Genomic DNA, 14,394 nt, shown 5'->3' on the forward strand with positions numbered 1-14,394 from the left:
AGATTATTAAATTCTCAATTCAAATGGAAGATTATTAAATTCTTTGTGAACAGTTTCATCAATTTTTGACATTATATTTCAATATGAGTTATTTTCCCCTCTTCGGAAATCAAGATCACATCTGACTGTCAAGACAAAAAAAATAGAAACTTCTTGGAGATGGTTTCTAAACTGATGATCAGCTGTTCTTCAATTCAAAGTAACAAAATAATCCTAGCAAATGCTACTAAGTCAGCTGATTTGAGAAAAAAGGTGAACCACAAAATTTAGCATAGAATACCTCATGACAGAATTTAATCAAGCAGCATAATATACAGATTATACAATATGTCAATACTATTTTTTTCATATTTCAATACGCGTTTACTAGTTTTTCATATTAATTGTGTTCCTAATTGATTTATAGATAGATCGATTTATGATTTACTTCTCAATAAAAATAATCTGATATTTTTAGAAACTATTGATGTATATAGATTCTTTTAACATATGTTAATAACTCATTGTTGAGAAAGTTTCCGTAGTTACACTAATAAAAAACAGTTTTCAGTTGATGTGATCAGCAGTCTGTAAAAAACGAGAACAAGAGTCCAATTGAATAAATTATGTATATCATTACAAGTTTCAAGTTAATTTTTTCAACTGTAAAATAGATTCTCTTTGAATATCTGCTGTAAGTAATAAATTATTTTTGAATAATTCTAAATTTTTAGATTTTGACAGAGTTTTTTATGAAGTAAGCTTTGCTCCATATAGATGTTTTACAACATTGTTATACACTATATACCTCTACTTTTTAAAATGTTGCATTAATATTTTTGAATACAAAAACTTTTTTTTCCAAAGTAGAAGTACAAGGCCAAGAAAGGTAAAAATTCGGATTATAGCAAATTCAATAGTTTATTGAAGTTGGAAAATAGAGATTATAAAAAACTGAAAGCATGTCTGTAAATTTTCCACTTCTGTCATGATTCTTTTCAAAAAATGTATTTAGATATTGAAATTTTTCTAATAAAATTTACAGCTAATTTTGATTTTGGACATTCCCAATGGATTTGATAATAATTAATTATGAAGACAGTATTTTTCAAACAGCTGACTCAAATTCATTGGTTGATTTTGAACATCACTGAATTCGAATATTCGACAATGCGAAAGGATACTTTTGGTTGTCATGGGAGTGTTCACTAGGAAAGGCAACCTGTACTCACGTCAAAACTGTACAGTCATAGTTGTAACCAAAACAAGTGTTTTGAGGAAAATCAAAATCGAACTCTTTCTTCCTGTGCAGTAGTGGTTGAGTGGTAGACTCAATATTACTGTCCAAACTATACCTCGTCATCAAATAGAAGTCATTATATTTTATTCATTCTATTGTTGTGCAATTGAGTATTTCTGACCGTTTGAGCAAATGTTACCGACAATACTTTTTAGAAAAACAAATATTGCGATTGGTAAAAGATGATAGAATAATTCAATAAAACCAACATTATTTTGTAAAGAATGGCTCTTGGCAAGAAAATTCAATAAGTAATGTTCATTTTTTGTCCACATACATTGTGCTATTCTATCATCGTGAATCATGTCAGCAGTGTCATTAACAATCATCTTGAGTGAGTTCCATTAAATAAACCACGGTATATACAGCGCTATCGATTCTCTGCCTTGCGACTGTCTTCTATGGAGGATAGCTGATACCGGTATATTTAATGTAACTGTTAATTATTGCTCAAAATGATCTTTTGAACGAGCGTTAGCGGAGTTCTCACTTTTAACATACTAGATCCCAAAGTTGTTTTCTGTCTGCATGTTCGACAAGAATTTTGGATAGAATTGATCAATCAGCTTCAAATTTTGAACACGAATTCTTCGAACCTTTTTACAGGTCAAGTCCGTTGGACAAAAAAAATTGACTCACTCTTTTGTCCTTTTTCAGGATACAAAAATTAAGCCGCGTTTACACCAAAGTTATTAACAAAATGCAAATAACTCAATTTTTATAGATTGTATTAGATTGAACGGAAATTGACAAACACATATGTTCATCATGTGTATGATAAATTAAGAACAATCGAATAGAATCTATAAAAATTAAGTTATTAACATTTTGTTAATAACTTTGGTGTAAACGCGGCTTTAACATTGAAAGTGCATAAGAGAAAGATTTGTTTTGAAGTCAGCTGGAATTATTTGCATGCTATTTCTGTAATTATTAATTTTTCCATTCATTTGAAGAAGCTGATGCTATTATATGGCAGTTTCACACAGACTCACTTCATGCGCCGACACATGATTTCAGCTAAATAATACACAACATTAATTTAAAAGTTCTATATTAACTCGCTTCCGTTAACGCCTGTCTGTAACATATACGTAATTAATACTACCTACTTGTAATAGCAGTTGCTATGACAATTTTTTTTGTTCAAAGTTTTAAAATATGAGTAGAAGCCACTATTAGTGTTCACTAACACTTGATTATTCAATGTATAGGTACCGTACTCATTCATTTCATTTTTGCATCATTTACTAGTAGTTCTGCGAACAGTAGACCTCGCTCATGAATACAACTTTCAATCTAATGAGAAGGGCCAGTACAGTTAGTACAGTATATTGTGAAGATTTAGCCATGTCATATATTATTTTCTACATTGAAAGTGCTAGAGACACTTTTTCCAGGGACACCGGACTTATCAAGGAGGTACCTTTATATCAAATACATACCTTTTAAATGAAAAAGACTAATAAATTGTCAAAAATCCAAAGATTTATTGATACTCAGAAAAACCGGTTTCGGTCATTATCAGAGTTTATCAGAGATTGACAATGGTGTAATTACCGAAACCGGTCTTTCTAAGCATAAATAAATCTGTGGTTTTATGACAATTTCTTAGTCTTTTTAATTCAATGTGAATAATTACCACAATATCAACTTCTCAAGTACACAAAAAGGAAAAAAATGCCTTAATACCTTTACATACAAATTTTTCTCCACAACTGCAGTATTGAACTCCAATACAATAAAGATTTTTTAAAAAATCTATCAAATTAATCTGATAAATCAATTGAATAATAATAAGATGATTCAATTTAATTATTCTATCTAATCATAATAATTTATTTTATGATGATATATTATTAGAATAAGATAAAACAATATTACTATCATATGCAAAAAAAATCTGGTAGGAACGAGAATTGATCCTGGGTCCCACAGTGTGGAAAACCACGGTCTAACCGACTCGACCACCATTTGCTCATAACAACACATGCGAAAAAGTATGGAAATGAATTGCTGTATCTTCAAAGACACATCCTTTCTGAATGGAGGTTAGTCTGCAGTTTTTTAAATATTACAAAAAAACCAGAGGTCTTATCAAAAATCGTTACACATATGTTCTGCGCCTTGTTTCAAAGAACTTGCATACCAAATTTCATCCAAATCGGACAATAACTGCGTTACAAACAAACAAACAGACAAAAGCCAATCGAGTCGAAACTAAGACCTCAGCTTCGCTTCGCTCAATTAGTACCTTCAAATGTTGAGATCATTGGAACGACTTGAGATATCGAAGTGCTGGCTACGCCATTAATTTTCCTTTGAAATTCTGTATCACATGACCACCTTCCCATTTGGAAAAATGAAGTTGAATTCAAAATAAAGCTGGATTTGAAATGAAGTTAAATCCAAATATGACGGATCCAAGATGGCGGACAAAAGTTTTGAAGCGAGAGAAAGTACTACTGTAATATCAAAGTTGTAGAATATATATTTAGCTGTTTCCATACTTATTCTCACCGACTATGTATAATTACAAGTTGCGGATCTCAGATATCAATACAACAGTTCATGAACGAGTTCTTCAACCCAGGGGGTCTCTAGTTTATTCCTCAAGTAAATATATTTTTCATTCATTAAATATAAAATATTTTGTTTATTATATTTCAACATTGTTAAATAACGATCTGGCAACGTTGAGGAGCAAGAAAGAGATAACACTATCTGCATTGTCGAATGATAGACAAGGATAGCAACACTAATGTTAATCAAATACTGCCATTATAAAGTGGACCTCACTATAAATTAATAAAAAAATATAAAAAACTCCACAATGTTCTAATCAAACTCTTCCTATATTCACCCTCTCTTGAAGTAGGCTAGTCATCCTTAAAACACTTGAAAAAATATTATAAATAACATTGTTTTTCAGGTAACCTATCTACCTGCATCGTGGTTTCAATCTTGAAAGTTGGACTTTAACTCTCCATTGACAAACCATGGCGGAGTGCTACGATGAGCCATTGAGTTCAGCACAAATCCATTATTACCGTGAGAGGCTTCTAGCGTTTAACTCAAGTAGCTTGAAGATCAAAAAATTGTTAACCTCTCAAAAAGCCACTCTAGTAGGATTGAAGAAAACTGCTCAGCTGTATAAATTGAATGGTGAATTTGTGCCGACAAATGACAATACAAGTTTTCAAGTGATAAATCTCAAGAATTGGAATCGACCGACTTCTGCTCAACACGTGAAATTAGATTGCAAAATCAATGCTTCATCTGAAGTTTTGATGCAAAATAATTATATCAACAGAAATCATCCTCAAAATTCCGTACCTCACAATAGTGCATCTCCCGCAAGTATTTTAAATGATAGTCCCAGAACTATGGAGAATCAAAGTGACTCCAACTTCATAGCCTACAGCACTAGAAAAGTAGATGATCCAATGGGAATTGGGAATGTCACACAAACTAACAAAACTAATGATAAAGCAACCAATAATACATTGCATCCGAAGCAATCATTGAGTTTGTTGAAGAAGGTTTCTCCCATAAGAAATTCTAGAGAAAGGAGATTAATTCCTGCTATCAAGAGACAGAACAATATGGGAGTCTATGTGCTGAAGACAATTGTAGGTTCTACAGCAATCTCTGTTCATAAAAATGGTGAAAAACATGTATCAAAAGTTTCTAAACCTATTACTCACAACACGGAAGTTGAAAACTGTTCCTATGTGATGTCTCCATCAACAGGTGAACAAATCGATTTGCATAGTTCAGAAAAACTGCATCAATCTTCACAAATTGCTAAACCAGTTCTATGCAGAAAAATTGACGAAACTGAAAATCAGATTCTTCCATCAATAAAGTCACAAGCCAATGTCATACATACATCTCCTTCAAATGGAGAAAATCGTGCTACATATATAGGAATAGCTAATGAACAACTAGAAACTAGGCCACTTGTGATCGATGCTGTTCCCTTGTCTTGGGGGAATAATCAAGGGAATACTGCTCTTGGGGGGAAAATCAATGGTTTGAGAAACATTTACGGAAATGACACGACAAATTCAGGAGTTACAAATAATAATTCTGAAGATAGCTTTTCAGTTCTGAGGATATCAACTAGCAATCAGACTCAAACCCAGATGAACAGAGTATTGTCAATCAACACAAATTCACGGATTTCAATGAGCACGAATTTCTCTAACACAAGAGAACAGATTGATAGTCAAGTTGGATTTTCTTCATCCACAAGTGCTCCAACTGCTAAACTATATGTGGAAATTCCAAGAGTATCTGAATCTATAGATTTATGTTCACCTGTAGATTCTAAAGAGTTTGAGATACAAGATATTTCCAAGGCATCTGCAACCAAGAGAGTGAATATGGAAAGTTGTTCCAATGAAAGAGTCAAAGGAATACGAAATAAATCGGAAATCAGTGTAAGTACTGATACTGATACTGACAGCGATATTGAAATGTCATATTGTCCTGAAAAGTTACATGTAGATGAGGAAAATCCATTAATAAATCATGGTAAGCCAATTACTGGCCATACTTCACGTTACATTGATAATGATGATCACAATTCATCTGATAAATATGAAATGGATAGAGCCAGAAAAGACTTGTCTGAAAAGTCCATTATAATTGACAATTCAACTGAAGGCACGGGTATGAGTGGTATGATGATGATAGGAGATGCTCAGAGATTATCGAGCAACAGTTTACAGGGAGGTGAGAACTCCATCTCAATTGGAAAAACTTTTAATAATAGTTCCACTGAGAATTGTTATGATAAGTTGAAGACTGGTCCAATGAAAAGACGCAACTTCATGGTGATGGTGCCTTCATTTTGTAATAAAGAAACCACTATTATTTGGGAAAAGATAAATGGATTGTTGTCAACTACTGGATTAGAGTTTATCATGGAATTACTCCAAATGGGATTGATCAGAGGTAACCAGAATTGCAGCAGCCCAAGGGAACATAATGAAAGATCGATGAAACTGATTCAAGTTCAAGGAAAAAATTCAGGAAAGGAAATGTTATGGTCTTGCAGTCATTGTCAGGAATTAGTATCCGTTTTCCATGGTTCCATCTTCGAGGGAGCACATCTCAGTCCATTCACAATAATTAAACTTATCTACTACTGGTGTATCCAGACTAATATAGAGTGGCTGAAAATAAAGGAGAATCTACACCACAGTGATATTTCTAAATTTTACTCTAGATTCAGGGCTGTGTGTACAACTGGACTGCGTCAACAGATACTCACCAAACTTGGTGGAAATATGTGTGAGGTTCAAGTCAGCTCCATAGACGTGTTCCTTGGAGAAAGGGTGATTATTCTTGGTGCTCTTGAACCTGGCAAGAATTGTATGATATTGAAAGCAATATCCTGTCAATCATACATCCGGAAGCACATAATACGTCTTATTCTCAATGAATTGTCAAGCATGGTGCATTCTGAAAGTGTGATTGTTACAGACTTTTCATTCTTAGCAGATCATTACTTGAAACCGTACTTTGCAACTATACAGAGATTCAAAGGGAAAGATTTCCATCCATATGTGGTTGACCTACCAATCACAAACTTCTTGAACACTACAGTCAGAATGTTCATCAAAACCAAACTGTCTGGATTGGAGATTAGAAGCATGGAGACCGTTCAGTTGGTTCTCAATGAACTGGTATGGAGAAAGAAATGCGATTTCTCACCGACAAATACATTCAACACTTTTCTTGAACATTTATCAGTACAAACTTCGGTTGATTTGGACACATTATACATTCATGAACTAGACAGAGTTGCAAAATCACCACTCTTGAACTGGTGGAAATTGAGTGAGAATGGGAGGCTTGGATGCATTGAAAGTTTGAAGAAAACTATTGAATCCACATTAGTTGATCAGATGAGATTGAATGAGTCACGTTCAGGAGAAGTTGGTAATGAAGGTGGGAAAACTATTTTAACACCATGTGCTAAGCGCATGGAGAATGATGAAGTTGATGATAATCAAAGTGCCACTTCGAGAGATGAATCCTTGATTATCATTGATGATGAAAATATTACCGATAATCATTCATCTTCAAAGTCAATTTTGGCATCATTGAATGAGTACTATTATGGATATAGTAAAAATAGAACACGTATTAAATTTTCCAATGGGATCCAATTCATGAATTGTCCTATTTGTTCTTTAGTAGTAACAGATAATATTAATATGATGAAACACATTTTCATTCATGCAGTTTTGAAAGATGAAACATGTCTAGTGGCTGAAGAAATAGAGGAATTCTGTCGTTATTGTTTATTCACAAGCAAAGGAAACATGGGAAATCACGTGAGCTGCAATGCCAAGCCGATATCGCCTCTAACATGCTTGATTTGCTTGGCTTCATTCGAAAGAGAGATTGATCTTTTCTCTCATATGCGCCTGATACATGTGCAGACAGAAATGCCCTACTCGTGCAAAGTGTGTGGATTCCGAACCTCGGAATACCGGTACATCATAGATCATTTCTACCTGGTGCACAGAGGTGACAAGTATGTGCAATGTCCTTTCTGCTTGCAAGCCTATTCGATTATAAGCGCTGGTAAAGTTTTGGATATGAATGTTTGCTTCCACTTCTACAAACATATCAAACAGCACCTAATGATAGGAGTGAACCATTACTGTTACAAGTGTTGTTTGAATTTTCTCAGTTCCAGAATGTATGGGGCACACAGGATGAAAGATCATTTGAGTTGTAAGTCATTGGTGGTAAAATATGCAGGACTGGGCCCGAATCTGGATGACCCGTCTTCCGAACTTTTTATAAAAAAACAACTAACAGAAAACTACAAATCTGTACAAAAGAAATACGTATTCGTTAACTACAAACATGAACCACCGCATGTTCATAATCTACCAGCACATGTTGTGTGTGTTGAGTGTCAAGAATCACTTTTGCTTCGAAATCACTTTCCAGGGAATTTTAGATGCAAACTGTGCACTTATTCTACATGCTGCGGCAGAGCAATACATTATCACATAGCAGACCACCATAGCACGAACAATTGCAAGCTTTCACCTCCGCGAACAGCAATCATTTTGACTGAACCAATGAAATGTGAATGTGGGTTTCTTTCTTTTTCGGGTTCCAAATTAGCTGATCATCTTGTACTTTGTGGTAAGACAACGTTATATAAGTGCAGCCCGGTGTCAATCAATCAAAATGAATTGGAACAAATTGCCTCGCTATAGGCAAAGGCAATGTTGCTGGACTGAAGTACCATACTTCACATGTATTTATATCAATAGATTCTATATACCTCATAAGAACTGTAAAGTACGTATTTATGTATTTGAAGAGAATAAACTACACATTAACTATGATGTATTTTATTATCACTTTAGTATATTGAAGTCTGTCCTTATCGTTCCTTACTCCGTGATTGAAAATTTAAAAAAAGTTAATAATAGTAATTTTCATTCGGTAATGTAGTCCAGTCAATATAGACATAAAAAAGGGGGTGTGCTTGCAATTTATATTGTAGTTCTGATTTTTTAATATATTATTTAGGTACATAAGAGAAGTCCAGAACCAATTTTTTCATGCAAAATTTCCTTGTGCTAGATACAGGGTAGCCCAAAAACCTCGTATTTTCGGCTCATTTTCCAGTTTTCAGCTATTTCTGCCAAATCTCGTAATCGTACAGAAAACTTTGCTCTCGCTTTTTTTAGAATATGAAATTATGAATAAAATGAGATCATTCGGAAATCTCTATCTCCATTGAGTAATGAGTTATGATTTTTCAAAAATGAGTGAAATTTGAAGAAAAAATCAATTTTGATGAATTTTAGTTTTTGATCAACAATATCTTCCGATTGTTACCATTTAGATGTATAATTCGAAATCCCTCTCGGCGTATGTTTGTGCTCTACAATCTGAGATCAGGTAGAGCGCTCTATCTCATGTAGATTACCAGGTACACCTGACAACAATGCTGCTTGTATTGTGATAAACACCTAATTTCCAGCTTCAACCATCATCACCAACTACATTGTCCTCACATTGATATTTCGCACAATGACATAAGTTCATGAAATTATGTTCTATGAGAATCACCCGTTACATGCACTTCATTTCAGTATTTCCTAGTCTCGGAGAGGCGCGCTTAAGGACACCTCAAGGATCAAAATTTCAAACACTTATAACTTTTGACAAAATGCTCAGATTTCATGGTACCGTACTACGCTGCATTCCTCTCGGCTCGTCAAGGCGGTCCAAAATCATGCATCATAAGTCAAATTCGGTCGAAAAATGGAAAATTTATTGTTGAGTGTACTTAAGCCCATATTTCAATACACAAAAAATGGTCAATTTCCATATTCAAAGCTGCATGTCTTGTGAAATACTTCTGATAAAATTTCCAAATCTATTGAGGATGTGTAAATTGGTCTCCTCTACCCACTCCAATAAATAATACTTTCGATTCCAATACAATTCGAAAGTTACAGAAGATTTTAAAAATGGCGAGTTCAGTTTTTAATTTTTTTCGTGATTTTACTGTTTATCAAGAGTTTCTAAAACGAGCCTGATACATCATAGAAACTCACGACTGATTCCAAATTGTAGATAAATTCATCCTCTACGAGCTCAGTTGCCTAAAATCCATATCTCTCATAAATCTCTATACTTATAAAAGGCTAAGCCCCGACAGACTGAAATCACACCTTAGCCCAAACTTCTGAGCCTAAAAACTTGAAATTTTGCACGATTGTTTATGGTAGCCTGAAAACATCCACTAAGAAAGGATTTTCAGAAATTTGCCCCCCTGAGGGAGCCCCCCCAAAATTTTGTACTTTTTAACCGCTCATTGCACAGCAAAGTCATGAGGAACTTTTTTGTTCAGCTACGATCAGGAGCACAGGGGGGTTTTTCCAGGAGAGGGCATTTTTCGAAAATTTTTATGTAAAATCACACTACAGCTCAAACTAATTGTCCCACAGACTTGAAACTTTGCACAAATATTCTTCAAACATGCTAGACGCGCACTAAGAACGAATTTTGAGATATTCTACCTCTAAGGGTTTCAAAGGATGAAAAAGGATCCTATTAAGTAAGGTTATGAACATGGTAAGGTGAGTGCCATATGGAAATGAGATAATTTATTTATTGACATGTGATATTCTAACATATGTTGTAATCATTAGAAATAACAAAATAATATGATAAATTCAAAAAAGAACATCTGTTCTATTATTGCTTCCTACCTGATTCCACTCAACCTCAATAATATGGTTCTGATAATTAACAAATATGTTTAATAATAATATTGTTATTATTAATATAATAAAAGTATTGTTTTGATAATTAATTATTATCATTAATATAATAATAGTATTGTTTTGGTAATCAATAAATATTTTTATTTTCACAAACTCTGTATAATTTATAATGGTGAATGTGAAACAGCTGCATCAAAGAAATTATCTCAAAAACATATGTTTAGGAAAACCATAGTTTTGAACCTCGTTCTCCTGATGCAATGTATAAGCCTACACGTGGCATGTATTATTAATTTTTCAGCTAGAACAGTTTTTTGAGACTGCTAAATAAACGTCTACAGTTTTATCAATGCTGTATCGGCAATATGAAAACGCATGCAGTTAATACCGAAATTAAAAAAATTAAATAAATGGTATGTCTTTAAATGAAGGTGTTGATATCTACATGATAATTATTCTCCACCATTTTTATTTAATTAAAATTTCAAAATTATTCAAGCCTTGATAGAATGATTGACTCACTGTACAGTCATCGAAAATTTTAATATTGAAATGAGGGGTATTTTGGCAAGCTGAACAAGAATGTAAGGTCCTATGCACCTTTTTGATATTATTTCTTCAAATGAAAAATGAGTTTTGTGGGTTGTCAAAACTCCCCCTGAAAGAGAACTATTCATTTTATCCTATCTTTTAGTAAAATAACAATGATTTCTGCATTGAATAACATCTATCTTGCCAACAAGAATCGAACTCTTTGTGAATTTAGATATGACCTACACTTTAGATTTATATAATTCTATAGAATTATAGAATTCTTTCAGAATTAGTTGAATGAATTGTCGATGTACTGAGTTCTTGGTCAAAAATAATTCAATATTGGTACCTACTTATCCATTCATTATTTTTTCAGAAGTTTTTTCATTTGAATTAGAAAATATTTATAAGCTCCTATCAATTTATCATTCGTAACAATGAATTCTTCAAAACATGAATATAATCAAATAAAAAATTGCCCATACTTCTGTATTCATGTTCGCATGTTTTCCACTTGTGATGGATATCCAAAATATTGTGGAGCGAGCTGCACGGCGGATTGTAATCGAGGGCTCTGATTGGCTGAAAAGTTCAGCGTTCGGAGTGAGTTGAGGCGAGCAGGCAAGCGGCACGGCGAATGGTTCGGAGTGCGGTACGGCGAATGATTAACAGCTGATTTTTAACATTATCAAACATATGCTTATGTTCGTTGAAAGGCAAGATGTTCGGAGGAATGCACGGTTTGCTGCGCGGTTCGAGGTTCGGTTCGGCATGTGTGGACGCACCTTTAGTTGTTACACGACATTTATACATATCAAAGGCCAAAGCAACATAATAATCTATCTTCTTCTTCTTTTTCTTCTTCTTCTTCTTTTTCTTCTTCTTCTTCTTTTTCTTCTTCTTCTTCTTCTGCTTCTCCTCCTTCTTCTTCTTCTTACTCCTCTTCTCCTTCTTTTTCTTCTCTTCTTCTTCTTCTTCTTCTTCTTCTTCTTCTTCTTCTTCTTCTTCTTCTTCTTCTTCTACCTATATCTAAAAGGCTAAGCCCTGACAAACTGAAATCACACCACAGCCCAAACTATCAAGCATAAAAACTTGAAATTTCGCACAATTGTTTATTGTAGCCTCAAAACATCCACTACAATAGGATTTTCTGAAATCTGCCCCCCCCTGAGGGAGCTGGGCCCCCAAAATTTTCATTTTTTAACCGTTCATTGCACAACAAAGTCATGAGAAACTTTTCCGTTCATGTACGAAAAATATCAGATCTATGCAGAAAAATTCCAATCAGGAGCACAGAGGGATTCAGGAGAGGGCACTTTTCGAAAATTTTAGGTGAAAATGTTACAAAACATTAATTGTAGAGTTCTTCATGCTCAATCTTTTCCACTTGAAATTTCTTGTTTAACTGTATCTGACGCCTGATAATTGGGAATCTAAAATCAAACTTTGCATAGATGGGGCGGAGCTCCTGGAATTTTTACAGATAAGGGACTTGTGGCAGTTGATAGAGCTTATCAATGACTATTCTAGATATGAATTTAATCAAAATCGTTGGAGCCGTTTTAGAGAAAATCGCGAAAACCCCTGTTTTTGACAACATTTTCCCCATTTTAGCCGCCATCTTGAATTGCATTAGGTCGAAATTGTCGATGTGTCGGATCCTTACACACATACTAGTACAGACCAATACCCAAAAACCACTTTTTTGGACTCAGGGGACCTTGAAACTTATAGAAATTTAGAATTTGGGGTACCTTAATTTTTTCGGAAAGCAATACTTTCCTACCTATGGTAATAAGGCAAGGAAAGTAGAAAAGGCTTCTCCGTTTCTTGTGACGTTCAACCAAGATTTAATAGGCGTTTATGAAACTGAGCCTGAGTATTATATATAGGTGAACAATATAAGCTCACCATAGAGCAACCATACACAACCATACCTTTAGGCCGGTTGCAGACCAACCACTATCGTATGAGGGATGTGGGACCGACTTACCACAGAACAATACAACTAACGCAGAGACTTTCACCTTACATTCGAGAAAACGCGCATTAGTGCAAAAGTTTTCAGATGTTTGTATCATACTCGGGTGTTTTTATCATATAGGTGTTTTTTTTTAAGTCACAGCGACTGCGATTGTGGTACAGAAGCTAGTGGAAGCGTAGTGCTCAAACCAGTGGTACCACAATCGCAAGGAAAATAATCGCTACCAGCGCGCAACGTCATGTGGAAGTATCAGTGCCACTGCCATGCCTGCCAATGCATTCTGTATGCGCTGCGTTTGTGGTACCACAAAGGAAAATAATCGCTCCCACATGCGATAGTCGTTCATCTGCAACCGGCCTTACGCTATACAATACAGTACAAGTTGATCCCTTGGCCGTCTGGTCTTAAACCATTTTCTTAAACCTATCGAGTTTGGTGTTGATTGATTTCTCATCTAGATCCGATATTAATTTTTCAATCGGTAAATAAGTTTCATTATTTTTTCCAATGTTGTTCCACTGAAAATATTAAATTCAATATATCAAGTGCAGGTTTTGGTCTTTGAACCCAAGCATTTCTATGGCTTTCCAAAACTCCATTTCTCTTTCTGGCACAATATACTAATTAATGTGCCATCTAATGACTGGAAAATACTGTAATTGAATTTTGCGCCCTCAAATATTTTCCACCCTGTGCAGTTGCCCATTCTGAACTGACTGGGACTGAACTGAAGAATTATAAATTTTAGAATCAACAAGCAAATAAGTCTCTCACTACACTCTAGCATGTTGGAAAATTTTTTTTATTTTAGATTTCATGAACTAACAAGCTTAATTATTGAATTTCAAAGAAAAAACCAACATAGTCAGAATGTTTTCATGGGAACTATCATGGCCAATCTATTATGTAACTATAGATAACTATAGTTGGCTATAGAACTACACAACATTCGAAAGATTTTTTTGAATAATTTAGATATTAACAGTAGTTAATAATTTGCATGGGAAACAGACTGCATTGTAGTTATTCAGAAATGAAAAGATTTAATGATATTTATATTTTATTCGAAAATGATCGCTCAATGAGAGGAAGGGTTTTCTCAGGGTAATATTTGGAGGAAAGCGAAGGAGTACATTTTAAAAGCAGATGAGAGTACTTTCTGAGCAAAAGGTTAAGTCAGTTAAGTGTTCAATACTTCAATGTCCTCACTGAAAAATATAGATAATATCTAAATTGTGTATTATCCAATGTGGGATAAATAAATGAATATATATTCTTCCAAGCTCCAAAAACATAGGGTAAAAAATAACCCAACA

The 14,394-nt window shown here is 34.2% G+C and overlaps 1 protein-coding gene across 1 annotated transcript; it reads left to right on the forward strand.

The window, feature by feature from the left end:
- Positions 1 to 571: 571 nt before the first annotated feature.
- On the forward strand, positions 572 to 8,654 carry LOC111048017. The gene is made up of 2 exons (XM_022333863.2): positions 572 to 673; positions 4,212 to 8,654. Exon 2 carries the CDS (start codon positions 4,279 to 4,281, stop codon positions 8,530 to 8,532), a length of 4,254 nt encoding a protein of 1,417 aa, XP_022189555.2. The 5' UTR covers positions 572 to 673; positions 4,212 to 4,278; the 3' UTR covers positions 8,533 to 8,654.
- Positions 8,655 to 14,394: the final 5,740 nt, after the last annotated feature.

Source organism: Nilaparvata lugens, chromosome 7 (assembly GCF_014356525.2).
Source record: "Nilaparvata lugens isolate BPH chromosome 7, ASM1435652v1, whole genome shotgun sequence".
Lineage (NCBI taxonomy): Eukaryota > Metazoa > Arthropoda > Insecta > Hemiptera > Delphacidae > Nilaparvata > Nilaparvata lugens.